Source organism: Schistocerca piceifrons, chromosome 4 (assembly GCF_021461385.2).
Source record: "Schistocerca piceifrons isolate TAMUIC-IGC-003096 chromosome 4, iqSchPice1.1, whole genome shotgun sequence".
Taxonomy (NCBI): domain Eukaryota; kingdom Metazoa; phylum Arthropoda; class Insecta; order Orthoptera; family Acrididae; genus Schistocerca; species Schistocerca piceifrons.
Genome location: NC_060141.1, coordinates 134,378,399 through 134,399,807, shown reverse-complemented (window position 1 = coordinate 134,399,807; position 21,409 = coordinate 134,378,399). Strand labels below are relative to the sequence as shown.

The 21,409-nt window shown below is 38.4% G+C and overlaps 1 protein-coding gene across 1 annotated transcript in view; it reads left to right on the top strand.

Annotated features, from left to right (window-relative positions):
- LOC124794753 (alpha-1,6-mannosyl-glycoprotein 2-beta-N-acetylglucosaminyltransferase) overlaps positions 1-21,132 on the top strand; it is a 234,771-nt gene extending 213,639 nt beyond the window's left edge. Inside the window, 3 exon segments of the mRNA XM_047258368.1 lie at positions 12,594-12,713; positions 12,715-12,809; positions 19,017-21,132. Coding sequence (XP_047114324.1) covers positions 12,594-12,713; positions 12,715-12,809; positions 19,017-19,233 — 432 coding nt within the window. The 3' untranslated portion in view covers positions 19,234-21,132.
- Positions 21,133-21,409: the final 277 nt, after the last annotated feature.

The following is a 21,409-nucleotide window of genomic DNA, read 5'->3' as shown; positions in this document are numbered from 1 at the left end:
CTATAATGGGAAAACCTGCAACACTTATCGATCAGAAATACACAGATCACAAAAATTTTTGCATCACCATGGTTCCAACGAGTTCTGGAACCTGTACATAAAATTTTGAATAGAGATCAACATAAACATCATTTACACCCTTTTAATTGCTCATGAAAACTACACACTGCATGTTGTACCAATATATAGCGAGACCTTCAGAGGAGGTGGCCCAGATTGCTGTACACACTGGTACCTAATACCCAGTAGCACGTCCTCTTGCATTGATGTGTGCCTGTATTTGTCATGGCATTCTATCCACAAGTTCATCAAGGCACTGTTGGTCCAGATCGTCCCATTCCTCAACGGTTATTCGGCGTAGATCCCTCCGTGTGGTTATTGGGTCACATCATCTGTAAACAGCCCTTTTCAGTCTATCCCAGGCATCTTCAATAGGGGATCATGTCTGGAGAACATGCTGGCCACTCTAGTCAAGCAATGTCATTATCCTGAAGGAAGTCATTCACAAGATGGGGACACGAATTGTTGTCCATGAAAATGAATGCCTCAACAATATGCTGTCGATATGGTTGCACTATCAGTCAGAGGATGGCATTCATGTATCGTACAGCCCATTACGGCACCTTACATTACCACCAGCAGCATATGTCGGCCCCACATAATGCCACCCTGAAACATCAGGGAACCTCCACCTTGCTGCAATCGCTGAACCGTGTGTCTAAGGCATTCAGCCTGACCAGGTTGCCTCCAAACACATCTCCGACGATTGTCTGGTTGAAGGCATATGCAACACTCATCAGTGAAGAGAACATGATGCCATTCCTGAGCAGTCCCATTCGGCATGTTGTTGGGCCCATCTGTACTGCATTGCATGGTGTTGTGATTGCAAAGATGGACCTTGCCATGGACATTGGGAGTGAAGTTGCACATCATGCAGCCTATTTTGCACAGTTTGAGTCATAACACAACGTCCTGTGGCTGCACGAAAAGCATTATTCAGCATGATGGTGTTGCTGTCAGGGTTCCTCTGAGCCATAATCCGTAGGTAGTGGTCAACCACTGCAGTAGTAGCCGTTGGGCAGCTTGAGCGAGGCAGGTCATCGACAGTTCCTGTCTCTCTCTGTACCTCCTCCATGTCCAAACATCATCACTGTGGTTCATTCTGAGATGCCTGAACATGTCCCTTGTTGAGAGTCTTTCCTGGCACCAAGTAACAGTGCTGACGCAATTGAACCATGGTATTGACCGTCTAGGCATGGTTGAACTACAGACAACACGAGCTGTGTATCTCCTTTCTGATGGAATGACTGGAACTGATCAGCTGTCAGACCCCTTCCCTCTAATAGGCACTGCTCATGCATGGTTGTTTACATCTTTGGGCAGGTTTAGTGACATCTCTGAACAGTGAAAGGGACTGTGTCTGTGATACAATATCCACAGTCAGCATCTGTCTTCAGGAGTTCAGGAAGCTGGGGTGATGTGAAACTTTTTTTGATGTGTGTAGAATTTAGGCTAAGCTTCAGATCAGTTTGTTACAACCACTGAGATCTCAGGATTTGGGGGGGGGGGGGGGGCAGTCGGCAAAGGGTTCAGCCAAAAGTTAACATACTTTATTTTCCTTCTGTTTCATAATCATAGGTAGCATAGTTATCTAACACCATCACATTTCCCAACACTTTATTGCAACAAAATAGTAGTGAAAGTGATTTTTGGAAAGATCTTTAATGCTGTGTATGTTAGCTTTTCTGCATGGTTCATACTTTTCATGTTTTCAATTCTAAGCCTGAAATGCTTGAAGTTTCATGGTGTGTTCAGTCTGCAACATTTATAAATTGAAACCATGACATTTCTGTGATGTCATGGGTCTTGTGCTGTGATTGTGATTTTTGGATGAATAAATAAATAACCAATTGCAGTCAAGTCAGACATTGACATAGCAAACAACATTGAAATTAGCTGTTGCATATTCCCTGGCATGGTAACACAGTGGAACAAACTCACTTTTGAGAGAGAGAGAGAGAGATAGGGAGAAAGCTCGAAAGCTCCTGTATGAAAACACAAAAGTGAATAAAACATTTCCAGAGAAAACAGGACACAAACCATTTCTCCATCACAAAGGTAGTCTGTGTGCTTGTGATGGAGACCTGATGTGGGATGGTTACACTGAAGAGGCTGAGCCTTCTTGAAGTCCACAAGAACTGTACTCTGTAGAAGCCGCATCCATAAACCTCTCCTTCATGGAGCTAAGTTGCATTTCAATGTACAGCCTGTTAGAAAAACATCACTTGATATTGGATATAATGTTTTAGTTGACTGTCATTCCATGAATTCATGTCAGAAATATCTGAAATGCTTCCTCATAATTTAAATTCTGTAATCCATTATTGAGAAATGTATTTTAATATATATTTTGGGATGGCTCCACCACAGAGCCTTTAATTATGAGCCACTCCTGGATCACAATATTTATATAGGTCTTTGAACAATAGCATGTGGTGTTGATTTTGCACTAACATAAAATTACTTGAGCCTCACTTTCCCAATTCCGTGATAGCTATTTACATAAAATTTAATTTAACAGCAATTTCATACAATAATGAACTTTCATGTATATATCACCTAAGTTTTCAGTATTCTAACACATTCATCATTACAATTGTTAGTTACTATTACAGGTAACAGGTGTCAGTTTTGCTACATGCTGCATCTACTTTATTTAAACTACTTCAGTGATTTGAATATTAGTGATCAGCCTGTTGCTTACTTACTTGTACTTCCTGAACTCTTAAAATGTATACATCTCTTATTTCGAACACATCAGTAATTTACAAATAAGTTTCTATTATTTTTTCTATTTCCCTTCCTTTTTATATATATACTGTAAAACTAATGTCATAATTGTGATTCAGTGTAGGAAGTAGGTGAAAGATAATTGTTCTTATAAAAATAGAAAAGTTCACTAGAAATGTTTAAAAAATTTAGTCAAGGTATTGACACGAACTAAAATAATGCCTTATTCTGTGCTTCTGAATGCTACTGTTATCACATTTCAGCTTGGAAAACATACTTTGCATAAATTTATGTATACTAAGAAGTATTCCTCCCCTTCACAATGCTCCCACTCTGGCAACTACAAAACAGAAATTCAATGATAGGCTAAATGTAAGCTAACTACTATGTTGTTAGTGGGGTCAATCTCTGCTTGTGAACTGAAATCCAATCATATTGTACAAACGTGCACTGATATACAGTGCAAAATATTTTAAACTGTACCACATGTTACAAAAGAAAGCTGCTATTTAAGAATTTGTCTTTGTAGATGCTGAAAATATCACAAGGGCCAAAATTGCAATAATGAAATAAAAACATTTACAGCTTCAACTGAAAATCACATCATTCAGAAAAAAACATATCATCTTTTTACTACTTCTACAAAAATAATAATAATAATAATAATAATAATAATCATCATCCAGAGTGAATTTTCAGTCAGCAGTGGAGTGTGTGCTGATTTGAAGCTTTGTGGCGGAGTAAAACTGTGCACCAGACCGGGACTTGAACCTGTGACCTTTGCTTTTGTGGGTAAATGGTCTACCAACTGAGATATCCAAGCACCACCCATGATCTGTGCTCACAGCTTTACTTCCATCAGTACCTCATCTCCTACCTATATAACTCCACATAAGTTCTCCACACAGAACTAGCACTCATGAAAGAAAGGAGAGCACTTGCCACTAAAAGTTAAAGGCCCCAGGTTTGAGCTCCAGTGCAGAACATAGTTTTATTCTGCCTGTTGGGAACTTTCAAATAATAATAATAATAATAATAATAATAATAATAATAATAATAATAATAAAGTTCCAGCACACAGACATTCACTGTGATTTTAGAAAAAGCAGATTAAAATTTTACAACCAAAAGAATGAAATGAAAAATATAGCTGACTACTGAATAGTTGAATACTGAAACCAGTAGTAAAGCAAAAGCACTGACCTCAAAATGGATTGGAAAAATTAAAAAAAATAAATAAATAAATAAAAAAATGAAACTTCATAGCAGATTAAAACTGTGTGCTGGAGAAAGACTCTAACTTGTGACCCTACTGCCTTGTGCAGGGAAGTGCTCTACCAATTGAGCTACCAAAGCATGACTCATGACCTATTCTCACAGCTTTACTTCCACCAGTACTTTACAGAAGTTCTTCTACGAACCTTGCAGAATTAGTACTCATGCAGTACTAGTACTAATTGTGCAAGGTTTTCTGAAGTTTGGAAAGCAGAAGATGATGTACCGGCAGAAGCAAACCAGAGCTTGGGTAGCTAAGTCAGTAGAACACTTGCTTGTGAAAGGCAGTAGGTCCCGAGTTTGAATCTCAATCTGGCACACAGTTTTAATCTGCTAAGCATGTGAACCACATTATAGAATAAAGCAGTTAAGTATGAATTTTAACTTTGTCTGGGATTCTTTGTGTTTAAGGAAGCTTATGACTCAGTTCCCAACAAATATTTCCTAACTGCTCCAGAGAAACAAGCATTAATTCAACTGTTAGTATACTGAAGATTATACACACCAATGTTACAGTGTCCATAAAAATTCATCAGAATACTGGGAAGTTCATGCTAGGAGCGCATTAAAATTATTTCTAGCAGTCCAGGAGGAAGACTTCAGATTTTTAATTTGAGAAAATGAAGACAGAATACATCTTACTGTATATTCTGGTCTTCTTATAGTGAAAATAAAATTCAATGACCAAGGAAGAACTTAATATGGCAATTTCGAAAAGTAGGGCTGAAAATCAATTAATGAGATTAATCAATTAATAAGACTATAGTACTGTATAGTCAACAGATTGAAAAGAATGTAGTACAAGTTAATGATGAACTCTTGAAGTGATGAACTTTTGTATTTAGAGCAGTTTAAGAAAATAGTTATATAGTCAGCTAAAGAAGGAAACAAAAGTAAAAATGGCCTGGCATACTTTTTGTAAACGAAGTGTAAAGCTTCAGTGTGCTTCAGATAGAAAGTTTACAATGTTGTCTGAATTGTGGAGACAAATCACAACAAAAGATGAAAATAAATATTATTACAGAGGAAGGCCAACCAAGGTTTTTCATTTCATTGTACAGTCCTAAATGGCTCATTTGCTCCAAAATAAAATAAAGCTCCAGCCTCTAATTCCATCATTCAACATTTTGGGTTAAATTACTAATTTAATCTTCAGTATACTATTCTGGTTTCCCCAGAGGCCACGATCACTGCCCCTCCCCCTTTCCCCCTGCACCACCACCGCAGCCGCCTCAAGCATCCTGTTGCCCAGTGCTGACCACAACTTCCTGGATCTTCATCTATTCTAGATCAGCCTGCTTACCATTGCCTCACTGACTTCATCAGTGTAAAAGCACTCCTGTGCAGCATCAGTGGTGTTCAAAGTGTTCCTGTTTTCAAATTTTCATTTTGCTGTCTTTCTTTCTTTTTCTTCAAAATATTTCTGAATAGGTTTGTTTAATTTGCCATAGTATCATGTTCCTTTTATCTTTCCTTGAAACTGTCACCTTCTCTTTAACAGCTGCTTTGTTTCATTTGAGATTTTCTTTCCATTTGATTTCTTTTGTATTTTTGCAATATGTTTCATTGTCTACATAACTATCTTTTGTGTATGTTGACCTTGCTGTGTAATATAATCTGCTATACCTTCCTATTGTTAGAGAAATGATCATAATCTAGAATCAAACACAGTTAAAGTGCTTAACAATTTGCACTAATTTCAATAATGCTGTGCAGGAGTGGTTCACAGGGCAATACAAGAATTAGGTTTTTCCATTCATTCAGAAAGCTTGTAGGCTGATATAAATGTTGCAAGAGACATTATAAATCAACTGAGCAATATACTGTTCATTAGTATAGAATTTATACAGATAAAGCTCAGAATCCATTAAATTACATAAAAGTTACAGTGAATAAGCAGTGACGATACCTGTAGTCGAGTCGGCATGAGATGGCCCATGACAGTTAGGAGTGCTGTTGCCTGTTTGCAGCTGTGTGGTGCTAATGGCTAAAGGCAAAAATATAGTTGTTCATATAGCTGTGACAACAATGAAGTGTTGCCACAGAGACACTTACAAAATCACGTTACATGATTGGTTGAGGTAGGCATGCAAAGCTGCTGAGCGCAGCCCACAATAATGTCAGGGGATCTTCTTTGTACACTGACTTGACTAGAGTTGTTATATTCTTTCTGCAATGCTTACATTTATTTTCAAACATGGATGCCATATAGAACAAAATTTTGTGCTACTGTCTGTATCTAATAACAACTAAACATCTGTCACAAGTACTGTATCAATATTGGTACTGGTGACTAAGGCTATGATTCCTTGTCCTAACTGTTCTAATGAATTTAGATTTAATCAAACAATGAAAAATCCAGGATGGAATGTAACAATACTATGAAAACGAAAGTTGCTACTTACCATATAGAGGAGATGCTGAGTCACAGATAGGCACAACAAAAAGACTACTCTCACAATTCAAGCACGCACATACATAACACACACACACACACACACACACACACACACACACACACACACACACACACACTCTCTCTCTCTCTCTCTCTCTCTCTCTCTCTCTCTCTCTCTCTCTCATGCAAATTTAACTCACACAGATGCAACTGAAACCACATTGCGAGCAGCAGCACCAGTGCATGATGGGAGTGGCGACTGGGTGGACCAGTGCATGATAGGAGTGGTGGCTGGGTGGGGGGGTAAGGAGGAAGCTGGGGCGGGGAGGGGGAGGAATAGTATGGTGGTGGTGGCAGACAGTGAAGTGCTGCAAGTTAGACAGAGGGCAGGAGAGAGGAGAGGAGGGGGGTGCTGGGGGAGAAGGTAGTGGAAAATGGAAAGAAATAAAAAGACTGGATGTGATGGTGGATTGATGGCTGTGCAGTGCTGGAATGGGAACATGGAAGGGGCTGGATGGGTGGGAGCAGTGACTAATGAAGGTTGAGGCCAGGAGGGGTATGTTCTCACCTTGTGCATTTCAGAAAGCTGATGTTGGTGAGAAGGATCCATATGGCATAGGCTGTGAAGCTGTCATTGAAATGAAGGAGATCATGTTTGGTAGCATGTTCAGCAACAGGGTGGTTCACTTGTTTCTTGGTGAAGGATATCATGTTTGGTAGCGTGTCCAGCTGTCTGATACATGAATGGACACTGACAAACTGAGGCCAAGGAACAAGTGGGGAAATGAAGGCTGTCATTTAGAAATTCCACTTCTGTACATAGGAAACTACACTCAGATCTTGTAAAAATGCTGCAATTTTAACGGTGCTTCCACTCCATGAAGGAAGATAAAGCCTTTTCTTTCATGTTGTGCTTCAAAAAAAAAATCAAAGCTATTGTTGGTACCAACCATGAGATACAAATAGCACCCAATTACGTTCTATGCACAACTGCCAACAACTTCCTCCTCTGCATTTCAGACTGGAATATATAGTATTCCTTTCTGACATGCAGCTTTTTTATTTTAGTGGTTCATCAGCCAGCTATAGTAACTGTTATGTAAACTGAAGGGGAAGGGGGAGAAAGCAAAGAAAAGGGAAGGAACTAATGTCAGCTGCATCAGGACTTTGTGTAGAATCAGCAGCAATGAGTGAATATATGTGCCAGACTGGGACTCAAACCTGGTAACTACCACTTACAAGGCAGTTGCATTAAACACTGCACTACCCAGACACAGTGTTTATCGCAATGCACAGACTATCTTGGCATGCTCCCTGGTCCAACTCACATTCCCACCTAATGCCACCTATCTGCAGTCCTCGTCATTGTCTTCCATGCTCACTAGTTTTAGATTCCTGCTGGAGATCAAACGTAAATGTGCATCAGCACTGAGGTAGTGGATTCATTCCCATCAAAGCGAATTAATTATAAGAATGTGTGGTGTCTGTTCTTTCAGGTATGTCCTGCCTACTAAGCAGGAGATATCAGGTCCAAGTCCCAGTCCAGCACACAATTTAACTTACAACTGCTGATTCCACACAGAGTCCCTATGCAGCTGATATCATTAGCTCCTTCCCTTCCCTTCCTTTCCCTTCCCTTCCCTTCCCTTCCCTTTCCTTTCCTTTCCTTTCTTCTCCCCTCCTCCTTCAATTTACAAAATATATATTACAGCTGCACATCTAAAGTGACGTATCTGAAAGAACAGACACTATTTTGAAAAAAACAGACACCACACATTCATATAAGTCTCAGTAACTGCCAAGACTGTCTCGTTGTATCGTCCCAGGTCCTACAATATGATAAGGTGCTTTAGCAGAGGCAAGTCACACTGGCTCAGACTTATTACCGGCAACAACATACTAGTAATTATTTATTAGGTTTGTGTAACTATTTAACAGATAATCAGCATTTATTGCATAACTACTTAATAGTTAATTAGCATTTATATACTAATAAATGTGCAAGCAGTAAGTGCTTCTGCTAAGAATCTGAATTTAACTATTAAGCCTCTTAAAGCCTACTATATTTGCTATCTTGGTGACTTTAATTTTGTGCTTAAATAATACTAATGACAGCAGTAGATAGCTGTGCTAAACTGGATATCACTGATTGTAATCATGCTTTCAAGCTCCAATATTACTGCTACTGCTTTCATCAGATATAAGAGAAGTGCTTAAGTGATTATTACATAGCTCCAGTATTCGTAATATAATTTTGAGTTTGTTGTAGTTTAAACCTTGTTACTGTACAATTGAAAAAGAAATAAACTTATTGTAACCATTATAATGACAATTTCAGAATGCTGTAACAACAAAAATATATACATATGTTTCAACAACAGGTCTACTAAAAATGTTTTGTATCATACTAAGATCCAGTGTAGGTGACATAAAATTCAGTTTCCACTAGCAACTACCACAACTTCTTAGAAATGCTAAAAAGGCTAGAATAAAATATGAGATATTCAAAGGGTTGTGAAAATGCTTAAGTAAATTTAACATCTTAATTGTAAACTGACTAGAAATGATTGACTGCAAAAATACATCTATATTACTGCCAAAAAGTGTTTTTATTTTTACCATATGTATTTTGTTTTATTGATTTTAAAAAATCATCAGTAGTGTGGAATTAAACATATTTACAATATTGTTTTTATAGTATGTATAAAAAGAGTGTCTTTTATAAGCTACTGAAGTGTGTTTTGATGTACTGCTTTTTCAACTTTTCAACTTACTACAGAAGCGTGGTTTGCATGCACATTTCTCAGCTATTACTGCCATTTTCTCTGGTCTGTTTGGCCTGTTTTCAATCTCACCTGCAGCTCATGAAAAGAAGTGTTATCTACAGCCAGATCAAAATTAAAAATACACTCCTGGAAATGGCAAAAAGAACACATTGACACCGGTGTGTCAGACCCACCATACTTGCTCCGGACACTGCGAGAGGGCTGTACAAGCAATGATCACACGCACGGCACAGCGGACACACTAGGAACCGCGGTGTTGGCCGTCGAATGGCGCTAGCTGTGCAGCATTTGTGCACCGCCGCCGTCAGTGTCAGCCAGTTTGCCGTGGCATACGGAGCTCCATCGCAGTCTTTAACACTGGTAGCATGCCGCGACAGCGTGGACGTGAACCATATGTGCAGTTGACGGACTTTGAGCGAGGGCGTATAGTGGGCATGCGGGAGGCACGGGTGGACGTAACCGCGAATTGCTCAACACGTGGGGCGTGAGGTCTCCACAGTACAATCGATGTTGTCGCCAGTGGTCGGCGGAAGGTGCACGTGCCCGTCGACCTGGACCGGACCGCAGCGACGCATGGATGCACGCCAAGACCGTAGGATCCTACGCAGTGCCGTAGGGGGACAGCACCGCCACTTCCCAGCAAATTAGGGACACTGTTGCTCCTGGGGGTATCGGCGAGGACCATTCGCAACCGTCTCCATGAAGCTGGGCTACGGTCCCGCACACCGTTAGGCCGTCTTCCCCCTCACGCCCCAACATCGTGCAGCCCGCCTCCAGTGGTGTCGCGACAGGCGTGAATGGAGGGACGAATGGAGGACGTGTCCGTCTTCAGCGATGAGAGTCGCTTCTGCCTTGGTGCCAATGATGGTCGTATGCGTGTTTGGCGCCATGCAGGTGAGCGCCATAATCAGGACTGCATACGACCGAGACACACAGGGCCAACACCCGGCATCATGGTGTGGGGAGCGATCTCCTACACTGGCTGTACACCACTGGTGACACTGAATAGTGCACGGTACATCCAAACCGTCATCGAACCCATCGTTCTACCATTCCTAGACCGGCAAGGGAACTTGCTGTTCCAACAGGACAATGCACGTCCACAATGTATCCCGTGCCACCCAACGTGCTCTAGAAGGTGTAAGTCAACTACCCTGGCCAGCAAGATCTCCGGATCTGTCCCCCCATTGAGCATGTTTGGGACTGGATGAAGCGTCGTCTCACGCGGTCTACACATCCAGCACGAACGCTGGTCCAACTGAGGCGCCAGGTGGAAATGGCATGGCAAGCCGTTCCACAGGACTACATCCAGCATCTCTACGATCGTCTCCATGGGAGAATAGCAGCCTGCATTGCTGCGAAAGGTGGATATACACTGTACTAGTGCCGACATTGTGCATGCTCTGTTGCCTGTGTCTATGTGGCTGTGGTTCTGTCAGTGTGATCATGTGATGTATCTGACCCCAATAATGTGTCAATAAAGTTTCCCCTTCCTGGGACAATGAATTCACGGTGTTCTTATTTCAATTTCCAGGAGTGTATTTTTGATTCTGAACCACTAACCTTATTTTTAAACAATAAAAAAGAATATGTATGGAAAAATAAATACAAATTTTAGTAATTAGAGGGACAAATTTAAATTCGTTAAGTAATTATACATTGTACTATACACATCACGACTAGACAAATGAAGAATTTAAGTGCTTAGTAAATGAAGTGATCTTTAAAAAAAATTCTGTTTTGCTTCTGATAAAAAAGTGTAGGTGTCATGATTAAAGGATGAGGGAAACATATGGTATAAACTACTTTACCTCCTGAATCTAATTGCTCTCATTTTACATATAGACTGCAGTCTACATCAAAAAGTGACATAGCATTTAACTAGAGGCATTCAAGAGACTGTTAGCATTTATTCCATTATACACTGATGACATTAGTTGGGATTTTTCTTCCCCTTTTTGTGAATTACTGGAGTCATACTGAGCTGACTTTTCTGTGCCATAATAACAGCAAATACAAGAAAAGGTCACACAAAAACTTGTAAATGTTTAATCATAATGTGTAGGCTTTCACACCCAGCATCTTTATTAATTAAAACTTTCGAGCTAAGAGGCTGTGGTTGAACAGTAGGAATTCTTTCTCCTGCATTTTGTTGCCATCTGTGGGCAGCATCATGTTCATCTTTGTGCTTCAGACTATGAATTAAGCAGTGAATGGCACTTGTTAAATTTCAAAAGCCATATGTCCATATGTCTGCAATTTCACAGAAGTTGATAAAGAAAATGCTGCTGCCTATTAACCAAATTTACATGAAGATCCTGATATGTATTACAATAATTTCAAAATTAATAATTTTGCAATATTAATACTACAATATTCTGAGCTGTGTGTGCTATATAGCTATCTCATGCTGCTGTAATGACTTTTAATCAGGAGGTATTCAGTTTGCACAAAGGTGAAGGAAGAAACTATCACCAGCATTATTAGGTCAGGTTGTGATTAATATTCCTGATATCAAAGTCCTGAGTTAAATCCCAGACCTTCTTAGAACTCATAAAACTGGTGATGATAACAAACCTGTTGAATGACAACATTAAAATTGCTGACCCCTTTTAACTGTCAATTTGCCATTACCAGGTTTCACTATCTTCATTCCCTTTTTTTATTCACAAAGTTCTTCCTGAGGAAAAATAAAAACACTGCATTGCAAAATCGTTTACTGACACACCACCCACAGTGTGTGGATTTAAGTCATCGTCCTCTGCCACCCTCTCATTCTCTCGTTGAAGAATGGACTCAGAAAGAAATGAGAACAACACAACAGAAACAAAGTTACCAACACAGGTAAACAATATAATTACATGGCAGTAAATTAATTTATAGTTAATTTCAGAATCTAATGCCTCTAGAAAGTAACATTTTTCTGACTCCAAATTGCACAATTTTAACAGCCCTTTGTCTGTGCCCCAAGTGGGTTACTACTATACCTACATTATAGTTGTCCCCTTTTCCCATTCACACCTGTGCACATTATCCAGCAATGAGATGGAGTCACCATATCTAGTTCAACAAACTAAAGAATAATTTTCTTTATGTACTACTGGGTTTCTACTGTCCATCTCCTTACCTTCCTTACTCAGTCTAGATGTGTCACTTCCTCTCTTACTGTGTTCTTGACACCTTCACAATATGTTTCTTTTCTCATAACAACTTTTTGAGTTCCACTCTTGAAAGCAATTACATATAAAAACATACCCAGTCACTTACCTTTTGTTTGCCACTTGTTAGTACAAATATATGCTTTGTATTTTTAAATATACTGTAATGTTTTGGGATTTTCATAGGCTGAGGTGACACCATGGGTGAGCAGTAAACATAATATGGGAATGGCATTTAACCGCACAACTTGGAATGACATTCGACGTTGTGCTGAGTTTTTCTGCATCTACGATGACTACAACTGGGGACTGGAGTTTGCAACATATTTCACAGGGCTGCATGGCACACAAGTTGTATGCAATGGTTATGAAAGGGCCTCGTGTATTTCACATTGGAGAATGGTAAGATCAGTTTTCATATCATTATATAAAAAATTTCGTTGTTGCACCCACAAGACAATTTAAAATGAATATAATGATTATAAATGGCTATAAATATTTCATATATAGCAATAAATTGATAAGAATTACACAGAATGTAAAAGAAAGCTCCAAATACCATCGTACTGAACAGAAGGCCAGCGCACACACACAGTAATGCATAAGTGAAAAACTTCATGTCGTTGAAAGTGACTGTGTCAGATCATTTACAGAAGATATTCTGTGCATTAGAATATAGCAATTGTCATTCTGTCATGATAGTGCAGAGAAGATTTTGTCAGTGATGGAACACTTAATTTTTTAACTTCCGTTTACATTCTCTGTATTTCTAATGGATGTATTACTATGTCTTAAATAGTTATAGCTATTTTTAACCTCTGTATTCATTTTGAATTGCTCCATATATTTACATTTTTTATGCATGAGATATGACATACAACATATATCTAACATAACAGGACCTTAAAATTCAACTAACTCATAGTGTTGAAGATAGCCACTGTTCTTCCGTAGTTGTCAGGAAATCCATTAGTGACAAATAATACTACGCATCTTGTTGTAGGAGCTACAGTTACCCCACAGCTAAAGTCACTTATGTGCTAAGCATTTCATGAAATAGTGAAGACAAAACTCAAACATTGATGTGAGTAAAGACCAATAGCTGTGGACTGCATATACAGGTTTAGACATGAATTAGTGTCACACATTGAACTGTGTTGTTCTTCCATGTTCCAGTCCAAGAAATGGCAATTCAACAATAATTTTGTAGGATCAAGAAATGTGAAAGAAACTTCTCAATGTTGCTAAGCATCTGCAGAAGCTAAAGCTTGGAGAAGAAGCACCAAGACTGCAGGACTGATGCATGCTCTCTCTCTCTCTCTCTCTCTCTCTCTCTCTCTCTCTCTCTCTGCTGTCTCTCTCTCTCTCTCCTGCTAAAATCTGTAAACTTGGATATATTTTCACCTTTCTGTTAAATTACAGAAAGTAATTCTTCTGACAAGAGTTATATTATGTCTCCTGTCACAATTAGTAGCTGTAAAGGAACACTGCATATACAGTCAGTGTGGCATTACAGGAACTTCATCAGACAGCTGCAAATGACAGTCCACACCAATTGATAGATAATTATGCGTAATATGTCTTCTGTGATGCCACTGTATGGAATAACTGCCAAGCCAGCACGTATCACAATATGTTGTGTACTGTCATTGTCGTCCCACCTTGAAGATACCTGATGCCCAACTGTACCAGTGTACATGAACAAACAGTAACAAAAACTTCCAAATAGCTTGCAGTTTTAAAATTCTTAACTATACTTTGATTAAAATTACTTTGTACTTGACATGGTAGGGGCCAGCCACCATCCAGTCACTGTTCTTTCTCAACTGCCATGCACTCACTGTGTCACTGTTTTGAAGGTTGCATACAGTGTCGTGTGAAGCATGGCTGGTTCCATGATGGCAACACTGCCCCCTGCAGTTGCAATACGTCCATCACAGAGTAATTTTAATTGGAGTATACTAAAAAATACTTTCAAGTGTGACAGTCACAATTCATCAGCTAGGTATACATTGGATAATGTTGTGACTTGGCAAGACAGCCCAAGCCACTATGATGGGTAGCCGAAAAGCACGCGTTAAAGCTCACGCAGGCTGGCGTGAGGTCTGGAACAGTTATAGGAGTTTATAGTAGGAAGAAAGTACGTAGCTTCTGGAATACTTAACTTAATCCATAATTGGTGAACATCGGTCTGACGGTACATGCATCACAAGATAAATAGCAAATGATAATGGCGCCTTGCTAGGTCGCAGCAAATGACGCAGCTGAAGGCTACGCTAACTATCGTCTCAGCAAATGAGAGCATAATTTGTCAGTGAACCATCTCTAGCAAAGTCGGCTGTACAACTGGGCGAGTGCTAGGAAGTCTCTCTAGACCTGCCGTGTGGCAGCGCTCGGTCTGCAATCACTGACAGTGGCGACACGCGGATCCGACGTATACTAGCGGACCGCGGCCAATTTAAAGGCTACCACCTAGCAAGTGTGGTGTCTGGCGGTGACACCACAGATAACATATCACTTTAACACAGTGAGTGGAAGGACTGAGCCAGGGAATGTCAAAGGTTCTGTGACAGGATAGGCTGCAACTTCCGGATTTTGTGCATAGGGCTCAGAACTGTAGGGTCACCCTAAATGGGTCAGGTGTGCACTATACAGCAGGGCTGCCACTTGGGCAGCTGACTGCATGTGGGGTGCACACAAGGGTTTTTTAGATTAGCTGACTCTCCATCCAATCCAGATAATGATAGCCTGTAGGAAACCCAGAAGTATCAGTGTAAGATTGAAAGAAATGTCTTCCACAGGTGAGAGTATTAAAATCTTATGGTTAACTGCCAAAGCATTCATAACAAAGTGCCAGAGTTCAAAGCACTCCCAAAAAGCAGTGAAGCACACATAATACAAGGTACACAAAGCTGGTTGAAATCTGAAATTGATAACAGTGAGACTTCTGGGGTAGACAAGAAAACGTAGATCCACTGAGGTATAAACTGACGCTGCATGTGAGATTGTTTGAGCAAGACTCAGTATCAGGGTGGACATAAAATAGTAAATTGGATCCTTCTATCACCCACCAGACTCGTCTCCTGATGCAACCAAAAACTTCAGAGAAAACCTCAGTTCACTTGTATGTAAGTTTCCCAATCATACTGTAATCATTGGTGGACACTTTAATCATCCAGCTATTAACTGGGAAAATTACACTTTTGTTAGCAGTGCGCGTGATAAGACATCCTGCGAAACATTACTGAATGCCTTCTCTGAAAACTACCAAGAACAGATAGTTATAAACTCCACTCATGATGGAAATATATTGTATCTAATGGCAGCAAATAGACATGACCTCTTTAGGATGTCTACATCAAAACTGCTATCAGTGACCATGCCTTGGCTCTGGCAACAGTGAATACCAAATTACAAAGAACAACTAAGGCAAGCAGGAAAGATATATCTGCTCAGTAAACTAGTTTAAAAAAATCAGTAGTGTCATTTCTCAATGAGGAATTTGAAACTTTCAGCACAGGGCAGGAGCATGCAGAGAAATTATTGCCTAGATTTAAAAGAATAGTTGACTATGCACTGTATAGATACATACCCAGTAGGACAGTTTGTAATGGGAGGGATTGTCTGTATCACACAGTCTCTGTAAAGAAACTTCTAAAGGAACAGAGATTACTGCATAATAGGTATAAAACAAAGCATAGGTCTATAGGTACAGAGATGGTGAATGAAATGAGTTTGGCTGTCAAGAGAGCGATGCCTGATACCTTCAATGACTACCATAGCAGAATATTGTTAAATGATTAAAAAAAAAAAAAAAAAAAAAAAACAAAGAAATTCTGGTCCTTATGTAAAGGCTACTAGTGGCACCAAAGTTAGTGTCCTGTCCCTAGCAAATGGAGATAGGAACTGAAATTGAGGATAGCACTGAAATACTTAATTCGATTTTCAAATGCTCCTTTACAAAAGGAAAACTGAAGAGAACTGCCCCAGTTTACCCCTTGTACCACTGAACAGATGAATGGAATAAGTTTTAGTACCAGTGGTGTAGACACACACCTGGAAATCATTAAAACTGAAAAAATCTCTGGGGCCTGATGGAATCCCATCAGATTTGATGCTGAATTTGCATCTGAGTTAGCCCCTCTTCTGACTATAATCTATTGTAGATCCCTTGTACAAAAAACTGTGCCCTAGTTCTTGGAAAAAGAGCACAGTGACATCCGTCTACAAGAAGGATAGTAGAAGTGATCCACAAAACTACTGTCCAACATCATTGACATTGATTTGTTGTAGAATCTTAGAACATATTCTGAGCTCAAACATAATGAGGTACCTTGAACAAAATGAGCTCTGACATGCCAGCCAACATGGATTCTGGAAACATCAGGCATGTGAGACCCAACTCGCACTTTTCTCACATAACATACTTAAATCTTTGTATCAAGACAGGAAGATGCAGTATTTCTTGATTTGCGAAAAGCATTTGACTCAGTATCAAACTTACACTTATTGTCAAAAGTATGATCGTACACAGTATTGAGCGAAATTTGCAATTTTATTAAGGACTTTTTGATAGGGAGGACGCAGCTTGTTATTCTTGATGGGGGTCCATGTATCACAGAGGAGTAACTTCAGGTGTGCCCCAGGGAAGTATTTTGGGACCCTTGCTGTTCATGTTGTATGTAGATGACCTTGTACACAATATTAATAATAACCTCAGACTTTCTGCAGATGATGCAGTTATCTATGATTAAATACTGTCTGTATAGGCTGCATAAATATTCAGTCAGATCTTGATAAGATTTCAAACTGGTGCAAAGATTGGGAACTTGCTTTAAATGTTAAAAATGTAAAATTGTGCACTTCATAAAACAAAACAATGTAATATCCTATGACTATAATATCAATGAGTCCTTGTTGGTCTTGTCCACCTCATACAAATACCTGGGTGTAACACTTCATAGGGATATGAAATAGAATGATCACATAGGCTCAGTTGTGAGTAAAGCAGGTGATGGACTTCAGTTTATTGGTAGAATACTGGGGAAATGCAAATAGTCTACAAAGAAGATTGCTTACAAATAACTCATGCAAATAGTTCTAGAATATTGCTCAAGTGTGTACATCCCGTACCAAATAGGACTAACAGGGTATTTTGAACATATACAGAGAAGAGAAGTACAAATGGTCGCAGGTTTGTCTGATCCATGGGAAAGTGTCACAGAGATACTGAAGGAACTGAATTAGCAAATAGATGTAAACTATCCTGCGAAAGTCTATTAACAAAGTTTCAAGCACCATCATTAAATAATGACTCTAGGAGTATACTTCAACACCTTATGTATTGCTCACATAGGGATCAAGTGGATAAGATTAGAATCATTACTGTATGTAGAGAGGCATCCAAACACTCATTATTTTTGTGCTCCATTCATGAATGGAAAGGGAAGAAAGCCTAATAACAGGTACAATGGGATGTACTCTCTGCCATGCACCTCACGATGGTTTGCAGTGTATGGATGTAGATAGCATATTTAGTTTCTGCTTTATGACAGCAATAAAAGCATGAAAACCAATCCGTGACATCTCCCGTTGGATTGTTGTGTCACTGATCTCTACCCCTGAGCTGAAACACAAATCCTCTGCTGTAATTCATGAAGATGTCTACTGACTGGCTCACACAGTGCATCTTAAAGTTTGATGTCTCTAGTCAGTCAGTTTCATAGGTCCACAAGAATAGTGATTATGTTTAAAGCTGCTTTGCTTTTTCCATTTCACAGTAGTATGGCTAACTGTGTATCTAGGGATGTCTGTGAAATATCTGATAGAATGCTTGAACTTCTAGACCTGTACAGGTGTGCTTAGTACCTCTGTTGCTTCATTTTAAATGCATTTTTATATTTTCAGATGCATAGCATGAAGTCACATAGAGGACATTCATTGGGCTGTCTAGAGACTTTGGGCCACAGGGTGTATTTCACACGGATAATGAAACTGAACAGTGGGTCATCAGTATTTAGCACATATTTGTTGATACACACATCAGCCAAATGTATTAAGATTATATAAAAGGCACGTCTTCTTATAACTGAGTCAAATGTGAGAGACATCAAATGCAATTGTTGCATAATTTTTCTTACCTTCTTGATGACACATATAGGAATTTTTAATGTTACATGAGGGTGCATAACCATAATACTCCCAGCTCTGTAGTTCACTGAACTGCAGGACAGTCAGATTTATCACTAATGGTGAGTGTATTAATGTTAATTTTTTGTGTGCACATTACAGAAAGACTAGAGGAGGAACATTTGGGAAACATGTGAGCCTAATGGAGCTCTATTGTGAATGAATAATCATCACCATTACTTTTTTAATGAATTGTGCTATTCTTTAACTCATTTTAGGTATCATTTCCTTTGTGATCAGCTGGACTATGAGAGACTGCAGCAAGCAGTATTATGTTCGTAGTCTAAAAATCAAAACATGAGATAGGGAACAGTAGCAACCAAATTGATAAAATAACATCAAACTAACTTTATTTCTATATTTAACTAATGAAGATTTAACTATGCAACACATTCTGTGAACACTGCTCTTTAATTACAGTGGTGTCCATCACAAGAAAGCCAACTGTGAATCTACTGCAGTAATTTCAAAGGTGCAACATGTCCTGAAATTTGCAGCAAAACATCTGTATCCTACACATCTGACTCTGACAGTTACGAATGGCAACAAGAAGCAGAAACTACGAAAGGGTAATGGTGGCTGGGGGGATATTAGAGATCACCAGCTATGCATCAATATGACAAAAATAGGCAGGTAGTACACATTTGTCCCAGAACTGTGGGTTAGGGACAGAATACTTTTCATGCTAGAACTCTCTGTATGTGGAGAATAAATGTTAATCTATAGTTACTGGAGTGGTGACTCACAATTTAGTGCCATGCTCCTAAATCTTTATTTGAAGTCAACTCTTCTAGCTGAATTTCTTGGATGTGAAGTATAAGACTTTATGCACATTTTATATTTGATGCTTCCAGATGTGCATGATCAAACAAAAGTGACAAATATGCTTGAAAAAAAGACTTTCATGCAGATTTTTCTGTCTGCAAAGCACCATTTCTTCTAACTGGAACTGTTTTGTGTAAGGCAATGTAACAGTGTGATACATTGGCAATACAAAATATCTGCATTATTTTTTGTGAAAATGATTTTTTGTGAATGTTTTCCATGAGGTATGCTACATAAAGGCACGTGGTTATAGATTTATGTACTGTTCTAATTAAAAGTATATAATTTTTATTGAAACCATGTGTAAAGACATGAACTAAGGCTATTCAGTGTAAATGTAAACACAAATGCACATATTTTTAATGATCATGTGACAATTTGTATAAAAGTGCATCTATATGTGTCAAAAAGATGTTAGCATTAGATTCTAAAAAAAAGCTCTTGTCCATTGAGTGCAAATCATTGACTGCTTGGTTTATTTTTATATTCTAATTATTATGTCACATCCTATATAAAGCTTTGTATAGAAAACATGTTATATATTCTGCCTGGTGAAAACCCATTTCTGTGATCCAAAACTTTTCAAAATATTGTAGCTGTCTTTTATAATTAATATTGGTTTTCATTTTGGCAAGCTTAAAGTAGGTATATTGCTTCCAAAGTGATGTAACCATGCTCAAATTATTTTTAAGATATTCATCTGTAATAATCAGTGAATTTATATGAAACAAAGGATATCGTGTAAGATTTCAGTAAGCATCGGTATTGAAAGAACTAAAGGTAGCTTGTGTAAAACACTGTGGTACATTGAAAAAAATGTACTAATATATTTGTATAAAAATGATTTTCTACTGTAAACTTGTAGTTTCAATTGTCTGTAAGTAATAAAGTGATTTCCATGAGTGGAGTTGGAAATTGGAGCAGATGCCTCATACGTGCAAAACTTCATAAGGATTCTCTGATTAGAATTTTCTGTGCTAACCATAAATTTAAAATACTTTAGAGGAGAACTTTTAAAGAAGATATAAATCTAGCTGCAGGCATGGAGGGTCCAAATTAAATCTGTTTGTTGGAAACAGATTCATGCTTCCTTACCAATCATCATGGCAAGATATATATGTGTGTACAGCTAAAATGGTGCTAATTGATGTTAGTTTGTGTAGCAAATATTCTTCATCATCTGTCTTTGTTTTATTGTATCTGCAAGCTTTATGATAGATTAAAGTTGTTTTACATATTGTTCTGTATTCTGACATTGCAAAGGAGATAATTAATGAAGCACAAAGTTAATGCACTTACTTCTGATGAAGTATATTGCTGACAATATTTATCAGTCTTACCAGTAACTGCTTAGCAGAATTTGTTTTATTGCCTATCTTTTTCCATTCATAACAATTGTGTATCTAGTCACGTAAAATAATGTTCATATGTTTCTGTTATATATATAAAAATTTAAGTGCTCTTGTTTCATAGATCTGAATATTTAAAAGCACCTTTTTTTGTTTTTTTTTGTTGTTAACATGAAGCAGTCTACGGATGGATTGAAACAATAAAGTGGTAAATAATAGCATAAAACTTTCTGGCTAAAGAAACCGTTATATTACATTATGTACATACATGGAAATTTTGGTGTTCTGTGTATGTTACACTGCTATCCTTTTTATATCAGTGGAAACCAAATAAAATTTCTGAGCAAACTGATTAATTTACTCTTTGGCATTCCGCCACATAATTTTCAACCTATTTTCAGTGTAATATCATAGCAAAAACATTATTATTGTATTGCATTTCTGTGTTGTGTTATTAGTGAATTCTTCTCATTTATTGATTTTAAATTGTCTGAACAATTGTAAAGGAAAACTTTTATTGTCATTAAGAACAATCTTCTTTACATAATTTCTCATCTACTGTGTGCCGTTTGTATACAGGGTTTCAGAAATTCCCACTACAAACTTCTAAGATTTGTAGAGGGGAGTGAGTATGTAATA